Source organism: Pieris rapae, chromosome 16, assembly GCF_905147795.1.
Source record: "Pieris rapae chromosome 16, ilPieRapa1.1, whole genome shotgun sequence".
In the NCBI taxonomy this organism is placed as follows: Eukaryota; Metazoa; Arthropoda; class Insecta; order Lepidoptera; family Pieridae; genus Pieris; species Pieris rapae.
In genome coordinates, this window is record NC_059524.1 from 609775 (window position 1) to 634853 (window position 25079).

At 34.6% G+C, this 25079-nt stretch overlaps 2 protein-coding genes across 2 annotated transcripts; one reads left to right on the forward strand and one right to left on the reverse strand.

Annotated features, from left to right (window-relative positions):
- Window positions 1-250: 250 nt before the first annotated feature.
- On the reverse strand, window positions 251-14729 carry LOC110991732 (exocyst complex component 4). Its single transcript, XM_022257204.2, has 18 exons — window positions 14504-14729; window positions 14105-14266; window positions 13457-13626; window positions 12935-13088; window positions 12492-12615; window positions 11950-12107; window positions 11318-11523; window positions 10806-10902; window positions 7135-7294; window positions 6364-6499; window positions 5773-5922; window positions 4956-5086; window positions 4385-4545; window positions 3854-3985; window positions 3271-3423; window positions 2418-2573; window positions 1723-1959; window positions 251-747 (listed from the first exon to the last, which is right to left on the reverse strand). Exons 1-18 carry the CDS (start codon window positions 14558-14560, stop codon window positions 583-585), a joined length of 2709 nt encoding a protein of 902 aa, XP_022112896.2. The 5' UTR covers window positions 14561-14729; the 3' UTR covers window positions 251-582.
- Window positions 14730-15786: 1057 nt separating this feature from the next.
- LOC110991746 (protein Spindly) lies at window positions 15787-20221 on the forward strand. The gene is made up of 5 exons (XM_022257227.2): window positions 15787-16567; window positions 16643-16731; window positions 16869-16983; window positions 18574-18706; window positions 19838-20221. Exons 1-5 carry the CDS (start codon window positions 15895-15897, stop codon window positions 20058-20060), a joined length of 1233 nt encoding a protein of 410 aa, XP_022112919.2. The 5' UTR covers window positions 15787-15894; the 3' UTR covers window positions 20061-20221.
- Window positions 20222-25079: the final 4858 nt, after the last annotated feature.

Here is a 25079-nt window from a genome sequence, read left to right on the forward strand (position 1 = left end):
TTTTTCTATTTAATATCTGAAACTTCATACATAAAAATGTTTTCACAGCTCTTTAATTTAAAATCAAAGTTTGATTAACGTTCTAGAATACGGGCTTTCGTAATAATGGTGTGACATTCTACAAACAGAACATCGTTAGTGAAATAAAATACACATAAATAATCAGAATAAAATATCTATTTTTTTAAATATTTATTAAAATATATTAGCACAGTTACAGTTCTTAGTAAATAAATTAATCTAGCAATAAATAAAGGAAGGAAATTAAAAACATGCCAACATTTATTTTTCAATTGGCAAAGGTGATTCTTTTCATTTTAAATCAATGACTATAACATAATATGTAAGTCTTTTCGTCTTGAACAGTCTCGTCACTAATGAACTTGGTAGTAGGCACTTCATTCCTAAATGTCGAATTTGTTTACATCGGCAATCGTAACCGTGGTAACTAAAGCCAGGTCTTTATGTTGCCACTTTTGACCCTTGCGTGTTGGGGGGGCAATGAATAAAAAAAAATGTTGCCATGTACATAAAGTCGGTTCAATTTTGTTTGTAGTCTCTGTCCAAGATTGAATTTGACTCTTAAACAGTGACCCCAACATGACCCAATGCAGCCGACAACTGTTTGAGTTGTGCCCTCATCTCAGCTGGAGACATAGATCTGCGGGCTCCGATCACTTTGAAAGCATTCAAGTATTCCAGCTCTGAGAATTGGGGGCCTCTTTCGCGTACTGCAGCTATTATTTCCTGAAATTTATTTTTATTTTAGACAAATTGTATGGAGTCAAAGGCTTCAATTGTTAAAGATAAAAAAATAATATAAATGAGAAGAAAAAATATCATCATAATGTGTAAGATTTGGGAACCCGTTTAAGTAAAGAATACCTGTGTCAGGGTTCCCAGCTCTGCCATAACAATGTTAATATAAATTACATATACTCTGATTTTTAAAAACAAAAAATACTTAGCATATCGTTTTTTTATTTCCCTCAAATGTGTCAATTTTTTCTCATTTAGCAACACTCATGAAATGTCAGAATTCTACGGAATAAAAAATCTGAATATAATATATGTTTTTTAAATTCTAAACAGTTTACAACACGCGTGAGTGCATCAGTGTGTGTGTATGTGTCATACACCCAGTATGTGAGGAAAGGAGTAAGTGTGTGGGTGCATGCGAGTGAATAACTGCGTATTATATGTAACTACATGTTGTACCTCTATTTAAAAAAAGTTCGTGCGTACAGAGTACACATGTCAGACGTGAAACTTCTTTGTAAATTAATTATGTATTACTAAGGTATAAGCCCTAATAATTGAATGTGATGTACCAGTATATAATCAGTTCATGTATTTGTATATCTATATTCACACCGTTTACAGAGAGTATACGTGCTAATGATAATATAAATTAATAAAGTCTGCGTGTACTGCACGAGACGTTATACGATTAAATTGCCATCTAAAGATCTAATAAGTAACATATATATATATATAATAATACATCAACCAATAGCGTATATTTTTTCTCAATCAGTCTCAATCGCCCTCTCCCTTTTCTTCGACAAAAACGCTGCACATCTTCGTGACGTTTTATCCGTTAAAAATACCCTCATATGCCTAGAGAAGTTTCACTTGAAAAATGTAGGAGGTACGTTAAATTGGTAGAAAGTATCTTACATTCAAACAAGCATGTTCTATTAAAAGTTATTTTTATCTTACCTCCGGAGAGCATGACAATAAATGAAGATATGCATGCGCTGCGTGTAATCCATCATGAGGCAATTGCAACGCTGCGAGGCAATGGCGCAGTGTTGCCAGCCTATCTCCCGCTGCCCTCCCCCCAATTCCCAGACTGCTCCCTAGCCCCCCTGTGGCCCCTAAACCCGCGCGTTCTATACCTTGCCATCGCCATACAACTGCCGATGACATCATCTCGCCAATACCGTTCATTATATACTGTTGAAATAAAATATTGGTTTATAAGTAAAAGGTTGTGCATCCGTATCACCTCGACGTCTATCATTCCACAACCGAGCATTTTCGAGCTGCCAATTAATATTTCTGAACCAAATCGACTTAGGATCCCTTAAGAGTGCACCAATTTTTAATAGGCCGGCAACGCACTAGTGAGCTTTTTCGCCGTGTGTATAGGCGGCGGTATCACTAACCATCAGATCAGCCTCCTGCTCAGTCTTCTATGCATAACACACGTCGTCCACATTTTGTTTTTTTTTTACATTAATTCTTAAAGGAGCCTTCAAATATTAGGGAAATTCCCGGAATATACCCAGGCTCCTACATTTTTAGTTATCACAGAACAGATTACTTTTCTTACACATTAAACTCAAATCTATATCAAAAAGCAAACAATATAGTATTCCTAATGTTAAAGAAAACCTCAAAGGAATACTCACCGCAAGCCTGACTGGCGCCAATATAGTGGAGGCCCTCTCGTGGAACCTCAGGAGGCTGGAGGCCAAACGGGCCACTCCCCCCGCCTCCCCGCCCTCCCCACCATCGGGCCTCTCCTCCCACTCTTGGCCCAAGTAGTGGAAGCATTCGATGCGCATCTGATACAAATAAAATGATTTTTCATCATCAGATTTTAAATAACTTCTTTCTTATCCGCATTTATTCTTTAATTTATTCAGGAATTATTCCTTCAACTAAACTATTTAGAAATGCTAAATTTTTGACTGGAAAACTATGACGAAATCGTTAATAGTTTCGCGATGCGTTGAAAGTTACCATGATGTTGTCTCTTTCTACTGTGATTTCACTCATTTGCTCAGGCGCCGTCTACATCTCCGCCCGTTTGCCGCCATTTTGTTTGGGACGAGTAGCAATCAACAATTTAAAAGAGCGAAACAGGAAAGATTTCGACATTTTCTTTTGATTATTAATTCGCAACTGGTACATGCAGGAGGAAACGCTAATAAAGGTGAATGATTATAGGCCGGTACACACCAAATTCATCATCATCATCGGTTTTGAATGTTTTGAATAAACGAACTTTTATTTTCAGACATGTTTCTAGCCTGAACTGTTCGACCACGTGTTATACATATATGTGTCGCAGTAAAGTAGTTAAATGAGAGAGTTAATTAAATCTCTAGACAGTTGATTAACGATCGATATTCAATTAACTCTCTGATTTAACTACTTTACTGCGACATATATATACATATAGTATAAAAATTATATATAATTAACAATATTTGTAAATGGACGCTTAAACGTTCTGCAATTAAAAAAAAACATATTTACCTCCAAATGCAAGAAAAGCAGACACTTGTTTGCGATCTCATCAAAGATGGATGCGGCCGCGTAGAGATCATTCACAGATTTATCTCCGAGATGTAGAACTCCACCCGCACTTAACGTATTTGGAAGATTTCGGATATTTGAACTGATCCATTCCTGTAAAAATTGCGAAAAAAGTTGTCTAGTTAATTTTCCAATGACATGTTTTAAAAATAGACATGTATATTTTAATATTATTTGTACGGTTTTATTTACTTTATTTGATTTATATTGATTATCAAATATGAGTATAAAGAGCGAAGAGATTGCATTCAATCAGTTGCCAAAAATAGGAGATCGATCGACTGTCACGGTCTGATCTGAGATTGTGGATTAATTATTGGGTTCGGGTGTTTATGAATAATATATTTTAAACAAGTACATAATTATGATAAATGAAGAGACTAGCTGCCCGCGATATTCATTTTAATTGTATAATAAAGTTTTGTTTTCAAAATAGATAAACTAAGTCAGCTAAAGAATATTAATCAGCCCGTTTGCCCTCTGTAAAGTAATCAGTACATTATATATATATATATAATCTTACCATGGTTTCAGCGAGCACAGCCAGCTCTTCGAGCAAATGGTTATCCACAACCACTTCCCTGATGCTGATTTCTCCATCACCCAAAGAGGTCCCTAAAATCTCCGCTTCCCGCTCATAGGCCGCTTTCAACTCCTGAAATTAAAAATATAAATATAGTGTTGCGGACTCGATAACATTTCCATCCAACGATTTAAATACTAGATAATTTACCGAATTATTTGAAAATAAGTTGTGAATGTTTATTTTTTATTATTAAACCATTGTACTAAAAATTTTATTCTAGTTGTTGGTTGTTACGTACTTTTTAAGTGATTTAGTGCCTTATTATTACAAGGGCAGACGTATGCTCACTAGTACGATGCCGGCCTTTTAAGAATTGTTACGCTTGATTTAATTTTAAAAATTTAAAGAAAGTAGTTATGGTTGTATTAAAGTATTTCTTAACGAAGTCAATCATAAGTATTATAATTAACCGAACTACGTATAGAATTAAAACAGTTTTTGGCTTTAATCTATCTGGTATTAAATCACCTTTTGCATGGGCGTGTCCTTCTGATCGTGCAACAGGCGATAGTTGGGCAGCGCCTGCAGGAATCTCACTATGTCATCGTCCGCCAACCAACGCGCTGCCCGCGAAGGCGGCCCGGGCGTCAGGCGGCCATGGGCGCTGCGGGCGTGGACTGCTAGGGAACCTGGACGAAATAATATTATTCCTCGACTCATTTTCTTTAGGCAAAGATATATAATGCTGAACCATCGACTTAGGGTCCTTCAAGAAAAGGGCGTACCAATTCTTAAAAGGCCGGCAACGCACTCGCGAGCCCTCTGGCATTGAGAGTGTCCATGGGCGGCGGTATCACTTAACATCAGGTGAGCCTCCTGCCCGTTTGCCCCTGTTCTATATAAAAAAAAACCAGGGCCAATTAAAACTACAGCAGACACGCACATACTTAAAACATACCTTGTTTGTTAAAAAAAAATATTTGATTATTTTTGTGTTTTTTTGTATGTTGTATGTGTGTTTTGTTAGAAAAAAGTGTTATGTCAATGTCTATATAAAAATTTGTTTAAAAAATAATTCAGAAAAATATAGGCAACCTACCTATAGCGGCTTCGGCGGCTCGAACCAAGGCTAGGCCGCCGCAAGCGCCCGCACGGCGAGCGGCCTTTGAGCAGACTTCCACCGCGGCCCAAGCACGCGAACAACTCGCGAATACTACGCGCTGTTCGCCGCTGAATCGACGATTTATAATTATTATACTAAATATTTGGATAACATTTTAAATTAAAATCATACCAAACTTATTCAAGTATATTCTCCAACATTTTTTTATTAACAAAAATAATAAGCCAATGCATAGTCGAAATCAGAAATAAAATTAAATTATATACATTAAAAACACAATTGTGAATTAACTCTGCGCACATGAAATGTAGTATTCAGTAAGCCCAACATCTTTCTTATAACATATCTCAAACCAAATTCCAGAAAAATAAAAAACAAAATATACATGAAGCGTCTTCTACAAATTGCCTCTCGATATTAATAATAATTTAAACGCGTTTACAAAATACGTTCAAAAATATTAATAAATGTTTTGAATTTTAATTTTAATTCGAAGGGATAAAGTAATCGAAAACTATGGGTGAAGTCAAAGTAAGAGATTTTTCTGAAAATAGGAGGAATCAATCAACTGTGGTGTGTCCTAATCCTAGCAATGACAAAATTTTATATGTACCTATAAAACTCTTCTCTAAAATTCATATTAAACCTCGAACCGAAACCAACAAACTATAAATAAAGGGTACATGAAACTGGTCAAAGGAACACTTTGTGGCATCACTGTTTGCGATATAGATTTTCAGAATTATCACTGAGTTAAAAAAATATGGAAATATGACTAAATAAAACTCCTTACGCAGCGTTGGTCGCGAGGGTCCTCTCCCTCCAGGCAGAGGGCTCCTTCATGGCAGCCTCGATGGTGCCTCGGGCTTCGGCCACGAGGCGCTCGCTCTCGCCCCAGCGCACGTAGTCCGTTATGAAAGCGCGAAGGGAGCACTCGCCTCCGCTGAACAAGTTTCAACTATATGTTGTATGCCTATACCTCTCAAACCCACGTTCCAACGTTGACTCTTTAATTTTACACGGTTTTATCAAAATGAAATCATATATTATTTTTTGTTTTGTTTGTTATACTACTTAAAGTTTGAACTTTTAAATTTGGCAAAACCTAAATATTTAAAAATTTACATTTAGGGGTCGTTTAAGTATTATGTAAGCACTATTGAGAGGAGGAGGAGGAGGGGGGGTTATAATTACGTCACCGTAATTATTTACTTTTTACACATATAACCCACAAACTGTCTATTTATTTATTCGGAAACCAAACAGAAACATCCTTAAAATAAAAACAAAGTCAAAAATAAACCCCAAAACAAACACACTAGATGCATCCACAAATGTGGAAATTAAATGCATTTTCGAGGATTACTGCAAATGAGAAACTCACCCAGGTTTCTCCAGATTGGTACACAAGGCGTGTAAGGCCGGCAGTATAGCGTGGAGCAGGGCGGGATGCGGAGGGCACACCAGGGGGTAGCGTTGTCTGCGGGTCAAGGGACCACTTGACACCGGAGTGGCGGCCGCTGCAATAAACAACAGTATTCAGGTTAAGTTTGATACAAGTTTGCGATCGCAAATGGGTCCCATGGTCAATCGCACCAATTTTATTGTTGATTGTTTCATAACTAATAAAACAAACAAACAAAAATATATTTATTCATATAGGTAAACAAGTACATTTATGAACGTTAAAAAAAATTAATCGTGAATTTACATTTACTGCCACTCCTAAAATCAAGGGCGTAGAACGGAAGAGAAGAACTGGCAAAAAACTTGCCGCCACTCTTTTTCAATCATCATAAAAAGAGCGTACCAATTTTTAAAAGAACGGCAACACACTTGCAATTATGTCAATGTCGGTGATCCATGGGCATTACTTAACAGCAGGTGAGGCTCCTATACCATTGCCCCTTCATCTTTTAGTCGATATCAACTCCGGGGAAATTAATACAGATAATACAACTTTTTCTACACCTGTGATACTTTTTGACATTTGACAACTTCGTCTTCAGTCACCGTAAAGCACGCGAAACGTCGGATAAATTTAAAATTATGTTAAATAATTATAAGTTTAATACATAAATTCAATAATATAATTTAAAAAAAAAGTGTTTTCTTGAAATGAGACGATAATTATAACTGAAAACATACAACGTACCAGTAAGTCTAAACAGCTTGTCGCGTCGTCTCTGCGGCCTTTTCTTAGCAAAATAGTCAGACAGCTTCAATTCAGGTGCAGCTGTTTCGGTGGTTAGTGTCCTTGTACCAGACAAGTTAACGCTCTCTATCTCTAAGTATTCCGTTAGAAGTAGTTGCATCTAAAATAATAAGCCCTGAGTATATACCTCGCCTCGCATATATCCTTCATTAAATGAAAGCCTTAACCAAGCTTCAAAAGATAGACTACTCCTTATAAGAGCGTACCAATTCTTAAAAGGCCGGCAACGCACTCGCCCTCTGGCATTGAGAGTGTCCATGGGCGGCGGTATCACTTAACGTAATGACATCGTGCGTCTATCTGTTGAACACTCTTTGGAGGTAGCCTGTGTAGAACTTGAGAATTGCATTATTTTAAGTGTTTACAGACCACCAAGTGCATCCTACGATTTTTTTGAAGAAAAGTTGGAGGAAATATTGTGTAAAGTTATTTTTAAGAACAATAAGTATATTATTGTATGTGGTGACTTCAATATAAATTTATTAGAAAATACCTCCATTAGTAAAAAATTCAATATTTTATTAAAATCCTACAATCTTGTAAACTTGTTTCTCGAGCCCACTAGAATTACAAGTTCCACTGCTACATGTATAGATAATGTATTTACAGATGCAGAGGCAATGCAAACCTCAATTACAACAAATCTTAGCTCAGATCACTGTGGACAGTTAGTGGCGCTAAAATGTAAAGTGGTGAAACAAGTAAAAAAGAGCAGTGTGTTTGTTCCAGTAAATAAAAAGCGAATGGTGAGATTTAGACATAATATAGGTAAACACCTACCTCTATTACCGGTAGGTACTACCGTTGATACACAATACAACAATCTAAGTGATTGTATAAATAAGGAGTTCAAAACCATCTTTACCCCAAAGAAAGTCTCTGATTCGCAGTGTAAATCGTTCAGTGATTGGGCGACAGCGGGAATTTATAAAAGTAGACAACGGTTGTTTGACCTTTACGCTGAAAAGTCATACAATCATAATGAAGAATTTACTCTCTATGTTAGAAATTATTCTAAATTATTTAAAAAAGTTTGTTACGCGGCCAAGTCCTTATATATAAAAAACAAGATTGAAAATAGTACAAATAAAACTAAAATGACTTGGAAGATAATTGATAGTGAAACTGGAAGAGTCAAAGATCGCAATCGTGACATCGAACTATGTGTCGGTAACACTATAATCAAATCTAACGAAGAGATAGCGACTGTTTTTGATAAGTACTTTTCTGACATTCCAATTTCGACTACCAAGTCTCTTAAATCGTCTCCCGCTCTCGCTGAATCGCTGCTCAAAGATAATGTAAACGAGTGCAAGGTCAGTTTTACATTCCGACCCATTGGTGCCGACGATATAGTTAGAATATTTAGAACTATTGATATTAAGAACACTACCGATCTTTGGGGTATTTCTGTAAAAATAATTAGTAGCATAATTGATATAATTGCCCCCCATCTAGCTATAATTTTCAACAATTGTATCGAAAGTGGGGAGTTTCCCGATCTTATGAAACATAGTAAAGTAATTCCTTTATTTAAAGCAGGTAATATGTCCGACCCCAGTAACTTTAGACCTATTTCCGTACTACCTACCTGTAGTAAAATCTTTGAAAAAACTATATTAAATCAACTTGTAAGTCATTTTAACGCAAACAAATTATTACACAATAATCAGTTCGGTTTTACCAAGGGTCGCTCGACAGCCGATGCCGGCGTTGAGTTATATAGATATATAGTTAAGGCTTGGGAGGAGTCGCATGACGCCTTAGGTGTTTTCTGCGACTTATCCAAAGCATTTGATTGTGTCCAACACGAGACCTTAATCGGGAAACTCCGCCACTATGGCATCAAGAATACCGCACTGAATCTTCTGACTTCGTACTTACATGGTAGAACTCAGAAGGTCGAAGTGAATGGTAAGAGGTCCTCTGGGTCGGCAGTGGATATGGGGGTACCACAGGGCTCAATTCTTGGCCCTTTCCTCTTTCTTGTTTATATAAATGATCTACCTTTCATGGTAGAGAAAAAACATCAGATAGTTTTGTTTGCAGATGATACGTCCTTGATTTTTAAAATCAAAAGACAAATAACCAATTTTGACGATGTGAACAACGCTCTCTCTTCGATTGTCCATTGGTTTAGTATGAATAACCTTCTGCTTAATGCTAAGAAAACGAAATGCATTAAATTTTGTGCAAGAAATGCGAGGGTTATGGGTACTAGACCAACTATAAATAATGAAGAATTGAATCTGGATGATACAACTGTATTTCTTGGGACCACCTTGGATTCAAAACTTCAGTGGTCCCCTCATATCAACGGATTGGCGAAGAGACTTAGTTCTGCAGCTTACGCGGTTAAAAAAATTCGCTCACTGACTGATGTCGATACAGCTAAACTTGTTTATTTTAGTTACTTTCACAGCCTAATGACTTATGGCTTATTGTTATGGGGTCACGCTGCTGATGTCGAATCTGTTTTCATTCTGCAGAAGAGGGCTATTCGTGCAATCTATAATTTAAAATGTAGGGAATCTCTCAGAGATAAATTCAAGGAAATTAATATACTTACCTTTCCCTCGCAATATATTTATGAAAATATTATGTTTGTATACAAAAATAGTGATAAATATACTAGATTAGAACATACGCACAATGTCAATACTCGGAACAAACGCAGGCTGCAATTTCCCCGTACTAGACTGTGTAAAGTTAGTAATTCTTTTTTGGGGAAAGGGATACTCTTCTTTAATAAAATCCCAGAGGCTCTTTTATCTCTGCCTTTTAATAAATTTAAGAAATGTATTAAAGAAAAGCTGTGTAAAAAGGCTTACTATAAAGTTATTGATTATCTAGTTGATAAAAGGGCCTGGGACTAGTGCTGGGCAGGCTGCCTCTAATTAATTTGATATATTTGTTTTAAATATTGTTTGATGATTTGCTTTTTTAAAAAGAGTACCGAGAGTTTTTTACGCCGGCTTTTTCTCTCGGCCTACACCCTCTGTCTTTGCCGATGAGTAGGGATGCCTACAAGTTTGAATTGATTGACGTGGAATAAGTGATACCTAGAAGATCTTATGTTCCAAAATAAACGTATTTTATTTATTTTTATTTATTTTTAACATCAGGTGAGCCTCCTGCCCGTTTGCCCCCTGTTCTTTAAAAAAAAAATATGGAATTTGTATTCATTTTAACAACAAACTCCTAATCGGCATTAGAGAATTATCACTAAATAACTTCAAATCTTTCATTAAACATAAACTAATCAAAGTTTTTTATAAATTTTTTAAAAGATAGTATCTTTGGGATTGCTTCATTGCAATTTAAACAATTTTTATGATTCAAAACTTGACGATTAAAGAGTGGCGGAGTTTCATGCCCATGGGCATTATGTCCATGGGCAGAGGAACTCCTTACTCATATCCCACATAGAACTCTTTTAATTAGTATTAAATAACTTTCCTAGCTTATCAATATAGGAAAATCATGTATATATGTCATTTTTTTTTCTTTTAACCAACATAATAAAATTATATTATATTGTTTGATTCAAATGAATCAAAATCGGTTAAGTAGGTTTAGAGGTGTTCAATTTTTCATATCTTTTAACATACCACTTGCTGCACAGCGCTCCAGTAGTGATGCTCCGTGTGAAGGCAAGAATCCGGGATTTTGTGCTTCTGAAGCGACGCACGCCACACTTGGATTAATCTTTAACACAAAAGTTCATTAAAGACAGTTCTTTTTACCACAGACTATTAGCAGCTGATCGATCAATTTATAAGACGTCAACAACATCCTCTTTTATTAAAATCACCCGTAAATAACAAGATCAAAATCCTTTCATTATTCGAATGTGACAGACATAATCAAAAACTTTACCGATTCCCAAAATTCTTTCAACATTAGATTGATATAATTATTTCCAAATTAAAAATAAATATCCCAACGAAACTGAATTAGGTCGTTAATTAAATTAATAACGTTTATAGGGAAAATTTAATTAGCAGTCAAATATTTAATAAAACTAAAGTCCAATTATTAAAAATATACCTAAATTGTCTTATATTAGGCAAGACAGACTAAAGCCGACTACGTTGCCGTCCTATAATCAACATAAAAATACCTCTTATTCCTCATCCCGCAGGCCTTGAACTCATCACCCAAACAAGTGACGAGCCTCGCAAGCGGTCTACCCGTCTCTGTCACACCTTCCTCGCAAACGTCTCCGTCCTCTTCCCCCTCGAAATCCTCAAAGTCATCGTCGATTATACGACGCGACACAGAGTCAATTACCTCCAGAAGTTCCGTCTGAATTTGAACTTTAAATTTCTGCAAATATTATTCATAATATTATGTACGGGCTCAGTGGTTAAAGCATCGGGTAACATTATTGATAATTGTAATCTTAGGGTTATTATACGCTTTAGCCATTAAACCATTACTGTCCTAATCTAAGAGGATCTGTTTGCAATTGAAAAATCCGGCTTTGTCTATTTATCAAGGAATAATATATCATTGAAAAATATCACAGAAACAGGAAAAATTTAGAAAAACCTTTACCCATTATGCACAGCAAAATCGTTATTATTAAAAAAAAATAATGTCTATTACTTAAGGCTGAATTGTCATTTTAAACAAAAAATTTATCACAAAAAAGTCTTTTTTAAACCTGATTATATCTATATAAATGTACCATTAATCGCAACATTAAATTATGATGAAAATTGCCCTTCCGAAAATTCCAAAATATCCCACCTCAGTGGCTTCCTTTAGCTGTTCCAAAACGCCAAGTGCCTCCAAGGACATCATTACCGTTGTCTCAAACGTGCGATCCTCCTCGGTGAGCGAGGCTTCATACTCCGGTGTGATATCTTGCAAGTGCGCATCTGTCAATTCTTCGCTCTTTGTTAATTCTGAAAATATACATCATCTTTTATAAAAATAAACCTACCAGCTTGTAAAAATAAACAAAACAAAGGCTTTGCCTGTCCCGTGTGGAATGGAACAAGGTTCGGCCTTAGGACCTCTATTGTTCCTCATCTAAGTAAATAATATTCATGAGTTAGGCCTATACAGTTAGATTACTCATTATGGTGATGATACATGCCTATTTCATTTTGGATCCTACAATATGCTTTTGAAGCTTAAAAAAATTTACAACACACAAATCAAATCAGTGGCCCTATATGGCCTGAGCACATGTCACTGATAATTTTAGATTGAAACTAATATTTTTTATGGTTAGAACATGAGTGATGCGTACATTCATTAATAGAGTAGTAAACGGTAGTAGCAACCTGCTAATAAGAGAGTAGTCCTGCGACGAGATGATACTCTTCTGTTTAGCGGCGTTCTCTCATCCTTGTACACCGCATCACTGAGTCTCCGAACTATCATGTCTACGAGCTCCAACTTCTTCGCCTATTTTTAATTCAAATTAATTTAATAACACACACTTTAGCGCAAATTAAAATCAAAAATACACCGTAGTACGATAATTTGTCTAAATTTGTGTTACTGATAATTTTTTAATGTGAAGTTGCTTATAAATATGTATTTAAAGAAATCAAACCTAAGATCTCCATTGAATAAACTGAACTTCAGAAGAGAATTCACAATACTGACAATGTAAAGAACTAGTCTCCATCCGCAAAGCAAACTTAAAAGATAATTATTTCAAATAATAAAAATCATACTTCTATAAAGTAAACAATACATCAGCGACACATTAATTTATTACCTCCAAATTCTGCGTAGTCGTAGAGAGGGCGTGAACGTGCGGTAAATGCGTGCCTGCCGTTCTCAAAGCGGCCTGCAGAGCGTGCGCGCTCGCTACAACGCGTCCGCGACTCATCAACTCACGCGCTTCCCGCTCACAAACCACCACACGTTCGCTGTTACGTGAATGTCAATTGGTATTCAAAACTTTAAAGACGGGGGTTAAAGTAGGCAAATTTTAACAAAAGTATAGTAGACAACTTTCGTCACTGTAATGAATTCTATTAATAGTTTTTCTCTCTACATTTCAGCCACAAGAAAATTAAATTTCATATACAGTGGGCGACCATAAGTCTATATTACAACAGTAGTAATACCAGTAGACATTTTTTATTTATTGCCTACAGAAAATATGAAATGCCCAACAACGCAACATGTCAACTAACAATCTATTATTAAAGAAATTTATGAAAACAATTGAAGAATAATGTTCACCAACAAAATGTTAGCAATCTAGTTTGAATTTGTAAATGGTTAAACTTACATATCTGTCAACATCTGCAGCGCATGATGATGTGTTCTGGCATCCGTCCACAGGCGTCTCAAGTCATCTCTTCTGACTCGAAGCAAAGCTCTACATGCAGATAGTCTCGCTTCAGCAGCTGAACAATGCTGGCCCCATGCACTGAGTGCAGTGCCCACAGCAGCAAATTTCTAAAATTAGTTGGTTTTAATTCATATACCAAGAAACATTAAAATGTATACACAGATTAAGCCAAACCTAGAAAACCAATTTAATACTTAAATAAACCTGGTAAGGTTTAATTTAAATTATTCTTAAATACTTTATTGAGTTCTTTACTTTCGAACAACTTCTTTACAACATCTTTCAGGGCACTAGTTAAAAGGCTAGGCTGTTCATTGAATGGCTAATTAAGTTGGCTGCAACATATATGTATATGCATAAACTGTGAATTTGTTTTAATTACAAATGTTTCTAGATCAATTAAATCAAAAAATTATAATAGCCTTGTGAGCAATATGTTTAAGCATACTTTTTTATAATTAATTGCCAAAATTGTATATAATATAAGTAATACATTAAATGAAGATAAAGATCATTATTACATTATTTCTACTGTTCATAGATGCCAGATCTACTTTCTAGTCTTTAATGTAGGGAAATACTTACTTGCATAACTTCTGTAATCTCATTAGCATGTTCAGCCACTAGCTCATCCAGTCTTGCATCACTTTTTTTATATTCTTTCTCTAATTTAGCTCTCTCTTTCTCTCTTTGCTCATTTGTTTCACTGCCTGATAATGTCCGAATAACAGACATCAACAAACCACTCTGAAAAGATTATGAGGACAAAATATGTAATTAAAAATAAAACTATTTCTTAGCTGATGTTTAGTATATGAGATAAAAATTTAACAGAACCTGGTAGAAAAAGATAACACTTAAACTTGACATGGAAATGGGGTGGCGCAAAAGTATTACTAATAAAAGACCGATAACCGTGATAGTATATAAAAATACTTTTATATACAGTCAGGGCTTTACTAAAAACGATTTCATTAAACTTACAGTTTCTTTGCCTTGTTTTACGCCTCTGGGAGGTTTAGTGGGAGGAGAGGATGACATATTTTCTTCGGGATGATAACTACCAAGCAATAGATTAGTTTTTTTAACTAAACAGGAAGTGCAGTAATTTTCGAAATTATCAATAGTTTCATTTTAATTAATATCTTTCGCCTCCTTAATTCTGTTTTGACTTTTGGCTTTCCCTAAATATTTGCTTTCAAGTTTCAACTTTCAACTTTCAAGCTTCAATTTGATTTATGTGAAATATCTGTCAGTCTTGGTTTGCAATTTGCATAGCCTATAGAGTATAACAATCACAGAATGTTTTATTGGATTTTTATTTTTTTAACCGTTGCACACACCCACAAAAATATGAAATTATATTTATTTCATAACTGATAATAGATAAATAAATGAATAAAAACATGTCTCCTGTGATACTGAGTAATGTTTACGTTGCATTAGGTGAATCAGTAATTACATACTGCATACCAGTATGGGGTGGTGCCACAAAAACTAAACTTCTTGAGCTGGAAAGAGCGCAGTGGTCTCTAATAAAAGTGATGTATTTTAAACCATATCGATATCCCACAGTTAACTTGTACAGAACAAGTGGATTGTTATCGGTAAGGCAATTATACCTTCTAAATGTGACCTTATATCTTATATAAATGTGTTCCTTTTAATTCTGCTAGCCAGGATAGAAGACGGAGTGATATTGTGGCCCGCTCCGCAATGGTCCATTCAAATTTTGCCAGCCGTCAGTACGTGAGTCAGTCTGCATATATTTACAACCAATTGAACTCTAAACTCCGACTTCATCATAGAGTTTTGTATGATTGTAAAAAGGTTGTAGCATGGTGGCTGAGAACTCTACATACGAGGAAACTGAGCACATCTTGGTGCGAATTCGCTAGTTTGAGACAGATCGAATTGTATACTTGACAGCGTGCACACACTCGCTCACACACAGCACACACATGCACACATACACACACATGCACACATAGACACACAAACACGCATTTATAGATTAAGTTAATTTAGATTTAGTTAAAGTTTGTTTAGATAAGGGAAGTAGCGAGTCAACCCCAACACAAGTGTCTCTTGACTACTTACGGGGATTGTCTCACACTCATTTATTGATGTAAAAATTTGAGAAACAATAAAATTTTATTATTATTTATTTTACTTGAAATTTTTGAATGTCAAGTGTAAATGCCATGTTATAATTGAGTGATTGATATCGTAGGACGTAGCTTAAAAATGTATCTACTATGTACTATCTGTGAAGTGTAAATAAAATTTAATTCAAATTTTTAACTTTCGTAACCGCTTCAATTATAGTATTCCTGTTGTGCTTTAAATCTTTATTATTATCGTTGTCGATAAACATGGATGAATCCAGTGTAAGTAACAAAACGGAAGTAGACTTATCAGAAGACGAATTAACTGAACGATATAATTTACTAAAAAAACAATACGATGAGCTTAGTAGTAACTATGAAGCAATTAATCAAGAAGTTCACGAAACAAAAAGAACCTATCAAACTTCACTTGAAATGCAAAGTTTTCTGCAAGCTGATTTAGAGGCATGCAAGCTTGAGGAACAAAAACAAAGACAGGAAATTCTTTCTCAAATTTCGACATTGCAAGAGGAAATAACGATGTTACAAAATCAAGGGGCCGAAATATGCGATCGAAACACGGCTGAAATTACAAGATTAAAAAATGAAAATCGTCGGTTGAAGGAAGAGAAAGCTATAGTATGTAGAACCACTCCAGAGCGTGACACTAAAGAAGTCGATGAGTTACAACGACAATTATCATCAGTTATACATGAAGCAGCCTCCGTGAAAGCAGAGATAGAAGCAGCAAGGGTAGAAATTGAGTCATGGCGAATGAAGTTTGAAGAACTTGTAACTGAAATAAATGAATTGCGTGCTGCTGCAGATATGAGAAAAGAAGAAATAAATAATATAAACGACAATGAAGCAGTTGCATTAGCCGAGCTAGCAGAAATTAAAGCAATGCTCCATCAAGTTGATTCTGGGGAGCAACCACTAGGTAAAGATTTGTTTCTAAATTTTTGTATAATTTATTTATTTCTTTTCAGTTTCATATTTCTAATAAATATTTCAGCTAAAGGAAACTCAATATTTGCTGAGGTTGACGATAAAAGACAAGAAATACTTAAAAATCTTCTTCAAATGAAACAAAGTAATATAAAGGTATATGATTTGTTTATTTATCTTTCTACTTGGTGGATCATAAGGCTGTATATTTGACAATTGTATAGGCTTAGACTAAAGAGAAAGTGTTTGATAGTGAACTTTGAGATTAAAATGTGACCTGTTACAATTTTCAGCTGCGCCAAGAGATAGCAAGCAGACAGTTAGAGATTGAGACTCTTTTGCATGAGAAGCAAACAATCTGGGAGGAGCAAGCTGGAGCCAATTCTCATTATGATAGAGAATTAATAAGTATGTTCTTAAAAATTATTGTTTAGATTAGCTATGTATAATATATATATATGTGGCAACCAACTAGCTTAATTAGCTGTTTAATTAACAGCCTAGTTGTTTAACTAGCACCCTGAAACATGTTCAGCCAGTTGATCAAACAGCTAGCTATACATTTCTTGCCAGCATAGTCTATCAGTTTCATTACTTGTACAGCCTGTTGACTGTTAATTTAAATTTAACTAGTGACCCGCCCCAGCTTCGCACGGGTGCAATGCTGATGAAAAGGAGGTTTTTATTATGTATTGTTATTTCTCCGCTCAGCTAAGCTCCGATAATATACGTGACATATACCATATAGACATATACCATCACGGACTTTTCTGTAGACCTTTTTAATGTGTACAATACTTAGTACATTATTTTGATAAAACTCTTAGGGTTGAGCCTGCGTTATTTACGACATCACATTAGAAACCTCAAAAATAACAGTACTTCTCCACTATTTAATGAATGTTATTATACATGTAAACCACTCTATCTATTAAAAAAAAATCGAATCAAAATCCGTTGCGTAGTTTCAAAGATTTAAGCATACAATGGGACATAGGGACAGAGAAAGCGACTTTTATTTTATACTATGTAGAGATTTGTCTTTCTGCCACTCTAAAATTCGAAAGGAATCTCTTCAAATTGACAATAATAATAAGTAATTAAAATAATGTAAATTTTACTTAAGCAATTTAATTTCAAAATAAATATTTTTATGTCATGTTTCATAATATTTGTTTATTTCTGCCAAATAATGAATCTATTGTACAAATGGCCTAACGAACCCAGTTTATTTAATGTTCTTACAATCGCTACGGCTGAATATCTTAAACGGTGCCGTTTAGTTTAGACATGCAATGAAAAGTATATCCGGCAGTATACTGAGTAGCCGAATATTAGGCAAAAGTATATGGCTGGATTTCAGCGCCAAAAGACGTAATTGTTTCGCGCTCCTTTTTTTTTGTTCTAATGTACCTCATCGCCCGCGCGCCCGATGTTGCTCTGCGCGGTATATTGCTAACGCACTGCATGACTACTTAATGAATGATTATAAATGAAATGAGAACCTTATCCTTCTAAATTTTGATTACGTTAATAATTATAACCTTAAGCAGGCATCAGTCTCACATAAACAATAATTATCCCTCAAAAGAACAATGACAATTATTTACATACATTAATAAATAGTTGTAACTTATCATGTATGAAGTTTTGTGAGAAAATAAAGATTATTATTATAATTCAAATATATAGAATCGTCAATTTCAATGGCTACTTAAATTATTATAACAGAAATGTAAATACGCTTTTTTAGGCTGCTTTCTTTTTTATTCGGCCGAATACCGAATATAAAAAAAGCAGCCGAATAGGCCGAATACCGAATAGTAACCGAATATTCGTTGGAAAAACTAAAAGTATAGGTTAATAAGCTGTTAATTATATGGCTAATTAAGATAGTTGGCTGCGACATATATACAAAATGCATTTACTGTAAGAAAATTTTATTTTACTACTAACGGAGAATAGGAAGTAATAATTTTAATTGTACCTGGATTGCAGATAGTTATGAAGATCGCATTACACAACTGGAAGCATTGTGCGAGAGACATCGACGTGAGTTGTGCCGTTTGTTTGGGAAACCTGTCGATCCAACTACGCCAGGGTGGCTGCCGGAGTTGATTAATCATTGGACGTAAGTTAATATTGTAAGGTCATCATTTAAATGATTTATAATTCACAAATTGTGATCTTAAATCTTGGTCACAGTATTGAACATATAAAAACATATACCTACTATTTGCTGGATTAATAATGTTTTAATACCTACCTACGCACGTCTTTACTGATAATAATAATAAATACAATTAATAAAATCAAAATATATTTTTAAATAGTAGCTAAGTATTCTTAGCATAATATATATGTAAAATAGAATATTATATAATACAGTTATATATATTATATATAATATGTTTTTGTCTGGAAAACTTGGACAGCATTCCGTAAATGTATTCGGAATTAATCGAAAACATACGAAAACAAGTTTTAAACTTTAATTAATTTGCTTTAAATAATTGAGTCATTTAGTCGTTTTTACAACTATTTTTTAAATAGGAATTTTCTACATCGTTTACGCATTTCCCAAAACGTACAGGCACCTCTGTTAGTAGAAAACTACAGCTTAAGTTTATACTTAAGCTAAATATCATAACCTTTTTTGCTTAAATAAATAGTATCCACCAAATTTATTTATCACAAACATCTCTAAAGATGGCGACTGACATCGAATTTTCGCTCGATGTGAATAACTGCATTAATATTTATTCATGCTCACAACAATCAAATCAAATCAAATCAAAATTTATTTATTCATGTAGGTAACAATGTACACTTATGAACGTCAAAAAAAGAAATATTAAATGAATCTAATTATACATTTACTGCCAGTTCTCAAATCAAGGGCGTAGAACGGAAGAGAAGAACTGGCAATAAACTCTCCGCCACTCTTTTTAATGCTCACAACACCTGAATATTCGCGAATCGCCTGTGCTATCCACAGTTGCAGTTAAAATGGCGGATGTAGAGGTGGTGGCGACTGACTTGTTTGTAATGTAACATTCAAAAGGGGGTTGGTGTACTGACAATTGACATGCCGAATATTCGACTTGTAATGTGCTTACATCGAGCAAATATTCAATGTCAGTCGCCACCTTAAGATATTGATGATGTTTTAGAGACAACTAGGTGATCGACCTTCCGCGACCACCATTCCCTCACACCGGTATACTGTCATATAATCAAACATATTTTTAAATATTTTTAGGTCAGACTGTGAACTACTTCGTGCCGAGTTAGTGTCTCAAACCCCAGCCAGGATATCCAGCACAGGTCTCATTAAAGAGCTGAGAAGAAAAGTAGCTCTTTTAACATCAACACAGAAGCAATCGCCCCAACATGACAATGACAAGGGCGAAGTGACAATTTACAGAGGGCCGGCCAAAGAAATTAAGAAGTCGGATGTCAAAAAGAAAGTAGCTTTTACCTAATGTCTAGTCTAATTAAAAAAACTTTATCTGTTTCTGTTGTTGCTATTTCGTATTTTTATTCGTTCAAAAATTAAAAAAACTTATGTATAAGAACAAGTATGTATGAATGCCAAATTAGTATTTTTAATGATTTGTTAATAAACTGTGATAAATGAATTTTATACTTGACTTTTACTATCCCCAACAATCTAGAACTACTGCAACCACATTTTATTACAGGGGGATATTTGAATTTCTGTATAAACTGTTTATTTGCTGGTTATTTGCGTTTCCATTAGAGGGTTCCATTACCATCTCCACTTTTAGCGAGGTTTCTTTCGTATGCTAAACTAAACCTTACAACTAGATAAAAAGAAAATATATTCAGCACCTTAATATTTATTTGGTTTTATGACGAACACCATATACGTTGAGTATGTACGAGTACTTTTACTGGGTGTTAGAAGTCATTTCCCGCACCTCAGTGCTTTCTTAACGCGATTTCAAGTTTAGGCAACTTTGGAAATTCAATCTTGAACTAGTAATCGACAAGGAGTTTAGAGTTAAGCACGGCAATCAGTAAACAAGTAAAAAACACATTTATCTTATTCTGGTAACAGTCGGTCAATACATCAACGGAAATTGAAGTCATACAAGCCTGTAGGTACCGAAATTCGAAGTAATAAAACGAAAGCCAAGACCAACAAGACGACACGACCAAATGAGTCCCAAAAAAGCTAATACCTAAATACATATTTAGCCCTACTGTAGTGTTTGTTATTATACAAATTGTATGGTAATTTAAAGAATTACAGTAACTTGACAATATTTGTTTTTATTAGTCGAAGTTAAATACTCCTTGAAAATGAGAAGACCAATATATTGTGTTAGAAATATTTCACCAGTACTAATAATGGTTGTTAGACTGAGTTTAGATCTTTTGGGAAAATTATTTCTTAAATATCGTTGTGTAGAGTGGCACGGGTTCTTTTTCAACGTTTTTACATTCGGGTTTATTACGGGTAGTCGCGGTGCGAACGTTGTGTCCTCGCAATAAAATACTAAATAAATAGTTCTCCTTAAATATACGAAGTCAAAAGTGCTTATCCAGATGTAATAGTGGAGTTCTTGTTAACTGTGCTATTTGCTGAGAGAAACGGTTCTTATTTACCAAAACTTCTGGGACTTGATGTAAAGTGTATACGTGACTTGTGATTAATCATACATTAGTCACTTAACAGTGTTATAGTATCTCAAGGAACTGTACTATTTATTCGCCTGTGGAATCTACGTCGTAGTGGCGCAACGTTCTCGTCGTGGTACTCACAATCAATACGACGCGAGATCAAATCTGCTCGTTAACCATTACATTTTTTTATTTTATTTTTTATTTCTTTTGGTATTATTTAATTATTATTGGTTTTATTTTTTTTGAATAATACAAGATGGATTGTGGCAAATGCCTAAAACATGCCTCTGATGCTGAAATGATTAAATGCACATCTTGTCTCACTGTGTTGCATTTCTTCTGCGCTGATCTTTCTGAAACGGATTTTAAAAGAATTCTTCCAATGAATAGGAAAAAGTGGAAGTGCTCGGCCTGCAAGAGCAAAAAGATTACTCCTACTTCATCAGTGTCACCAAAAACAGGTTTGGCATCCTCATTAAACGTCGACACTGAGATACTGACCAAATATATGGATAGTAAACTCGCAGATCTGAGGCAGCAATGGCGGGAAGACCTCAACGCTGCTATTCTCGAGGTGATGCGGAAATTCCGGGATGACATTATCTCGCTTGAAGCTCGAATGAATACCTGGGAGTGCAGACTTTTGAAAGTGGAAGAAAAATCGCCCAATAATGAATTGTTGCCAAACGATTTGACCGACAAGCATCTTTCTAATGAAACTCTGATCAATGAGATTAGAGATCGCAATCAAAGGGAGAAACACGTCATTATTGCAGGTATACCTGAACAAATAACCATTAACGCAGAGGAAAGAAAGTTTAAGGATGAGGATAAGATAATACAAATGATTTCCACTATAAACCCAAATCTACCAAAACCCCTTAAGGTCTTTCGTATAGGAAAGTTTAATCCAGGCAAAAACCGTAGAATCAAAGTTTGTTACGAAACAAATAGTACGGCTAAATTCTTATTACGTAACAAGTCTAAATTTCCAGAAGCCATTAAAATTTATTCAGACTTAACTCCAGCTCAGCAAAAATATCTGCAAAATTTAAACGATGAACTAGTGCGACGTCAGGCTGCGGGAGATACTGACATCACTATTAAATACAGATCTGGAATACCCACTATTACCAAAATGTTTTCAAAAAACTCGAAGTAATAAACACAATCAAACATCTCAACACAGATACGAATACCTATGAAGTCTTAGAAAACCATAATCAGCTACAGCCGCACAAGTCACGCTTATCGTTCTTATACCTTAATGCTAGGAGTATCCGAGTGAAAGGCAAATTTGATGAACTCAAATGCATTTTAAAAACAATTTCTAAAACTGTTCATATCGTACTAATAACAGAAACATGGATCACTAATGAAACTCAGGCCCAAGAGATGAATCTACCAAACTACACTCATTATTTCAATTATAGATCGGATTTTAGAGGTGGTGGAGTCTCAACTTATGTCCATAACAGTATAAGACATAGTTTGTCTGAGTCAACATATAAAGACGGCAACAACTACCTGTGGGTCAAATTAGACAGATATGCCACCGAAATTGGACTTGTATATAATCCTGGAGATACAAACTTCCTAAAGTTTTTAGAAGATCTTCGATCGCAACTAGGACAAAGAAAGAGGGCTGTAGTTTTCGGGGATTTTAATATAGATTTAGCGAAAAAGAGTGATAAACAAACTAAGCAATATATGGATGTAATGGACGAGGCTGGATATAGCATCATAAACAAAATTCAGAAAAAATATTGTACACGTGACTCGAAAACACGAAAATCAATAATCGACCACGTATGTACAAATCTAAGAGATGACTGTTTTCATATGGCATTTATTGAGACTGGAATGTCTGACCATAGGCAACTTTATATTGAATTAAAAAAATCCAAAGCCCCACAATTGATATATTCTGAATATGAAGCCATTGATTATTCAAGATTTTACAAATTATTCAAGACCTACAATTTAGATATAGCAACACTTGATTATTCTCTACTAGAAGAGACCATTAAGGACTGTGTAAGGAAATGTAAACAAGTGAAGAAAAAGATACTTAATCCACCTCAGAAAGATTGGATAAATGGAGAAGCTATTAATGCAATTAATTATAGAAACCAATTATGGGCTGAACTGAAAAAAGATCCTACAAATATAGTTGTTCAAGCACAATATACTACTGCAAGAGACGAGGTCAAAAGAAAGATAAAGGAAACTAAAGATAATTACTTCTCCAACGAATTTGTTAAATACGCTAATAACCCAAAAAAAATGTGGAGTCTAATAAATAAATTGGCTAGTAACAAATTGAACAAAGATTGCACACCTTCAAAACTTATAATAGACACCAAAGAGTTAACTCAAACAACCGATATTTGTGCAGCTTTTAATACATACTTTTCTACCATAGGGCTGAAACTAGCTAATGAAATACCAACACAATTTCACACTAATTTTACACTAGCACTTCCTCAAAGTCTTAATGCTGAATTATCTAACTTCACTCCATGCACAACACTTGAAATAACAAATATAATAAAAACACTAGACACAAATTGCAGTACTGGAATAGATGGAATCAATACTAAAACCATAAAATGCATTATCAATGATCTCTCTGAATATCTCTCGATCTGCTTTAATAAGCTGCTGCATAAAGGTGAATTTCCGGATTCTCTAAAGAAAGCCAAAGTTACTCCTATTTATAAATCAGGCAGTAAAACTGACCCCGGCAATTACAGACCAATATCCATTCTACCTTCAATTTCAAAAATATTAGAAAAAATTATTTATTCAAGACTTGATACATACTTACAAACTAACAATTTTATTTTTAAACGCCAATATGGTTTTAGATCAAAAAGCAGCACTTTATCAGCCACAGTTGATCTTATCAGTCATATAAAGGAAAACATTGACTCTAAAAAAATGGCGCTGGGTGTCTTTATAGATTTGAAAAAAGCGTTTGATACCGTAAGCCACAATCTATTGCTTAAAAAATTAGATCGTATAGGAATAAAAGGTTGTGCGCTAAAATTATTCAAATCTTATCTATCAAACAGAACCCAGATAGTCAAAATAGGTAATGCTCAAAGCTCAGAAATACCAGTTACATGCGGCGTCCCACAAGGGTCTATACTAGGTCCACTGTTATTTTTAATATATATTAATAACATTCACGAGCTCGGTTTACATGGCCAAATCACTCTCTACGCTGATGACACCTGCTTATTTTATTTCGGTATAAATATCCAGACTATGGTTGCTCGAGCTCAGTCAGACCTAAATTCTCTATATTCTTGGTTTCAACAAAATCTGCTAACCATAAATAACTCAAAAACATCTTATGTAATATTCAGAGCAAAAAATAAAATCATTCCTATGTTTCAACCGTTAAAAGTTCAAGACGTTGAAATCACTAACAAAAAATGGGAAAAATATCTGGGTCTTAGAATAGATACATATTTAAAGTGGAACTTTCATATATCACACATAATTACCAAACTAAAATCACTTATAGGCAGATTTTGGTCAATATCAAAATGTATTCCTCAATCCGTACGTCATTTAATTTATAATTGTTTAGTCAAGCCACATTTCATATATCTAATTGAAATATGGGGTACGGCATGTAAAAACATAATTTCTAACTTGCAAACACTACAAAATAAATTAATAAAATCATTATTTAGATACAATTTTTTAACATCGACTAATAAAATCTACCAAGAAACCAAAATTATGACAATTAAACAACTGTATGTATATAGCACCTGTATCTTGATAAAAAAATTTTTAAATAACTCAATCCATAGTTGCTTGTCGTTTAAAAAAAT

What these genes read in the sequence shown, in the direction of transcription:
- LOC110991732 (XM_022257204.2), bottom strand. Translation starts at nt 14,560, where the DNA reads ATGTCATCCTCTCCTCCCACTAAACCTCCCAGAGGCGTAAAACAAGGC. An exon ending in ACCAATCTGGAGAAACCTGG is followed by an intron (nt 5,923 to 6,363) that starts GTGAGTTTCTCA and finishes AAACTTGTTCAG; the next exon opens with CGGAGGCGAGTGCTCCCTTC. An exon ending in TATTGTCATGCTCTCCGGAG is followed by an intron (nt 748 to 1,722) that starts GTAAGATAAAAA and finishes AATAAATTTCAG; the next exon opens with GAAATAATAGCTGCAGTACG.
- LOC110991746 (XM_022257227.2), top strand. Translation starts at nt 15,895, where the DNA reads ATGGATGAATCCAGTGTAAGTAACAAAACGGAAGTAGACTTATCAGAA. An exon ending in TTCTGGGGAGCAACCACTAG is followed by an intron (nt 16,568 to 16,642) that starts GTAAAGATTTGT and finishes TAAATATTTCAG; the next exon opens with CTAAAGGAAACTCAATATTT. An exon ending in TGAAACAAAGTAATATAAAG is followed by an intron (nt 16,732 to 16,868) that starts GTATATGATTTG and finishes TACAATTTTCAG; the next exon opens with CTGCGCCAAGAGATAGCAAG.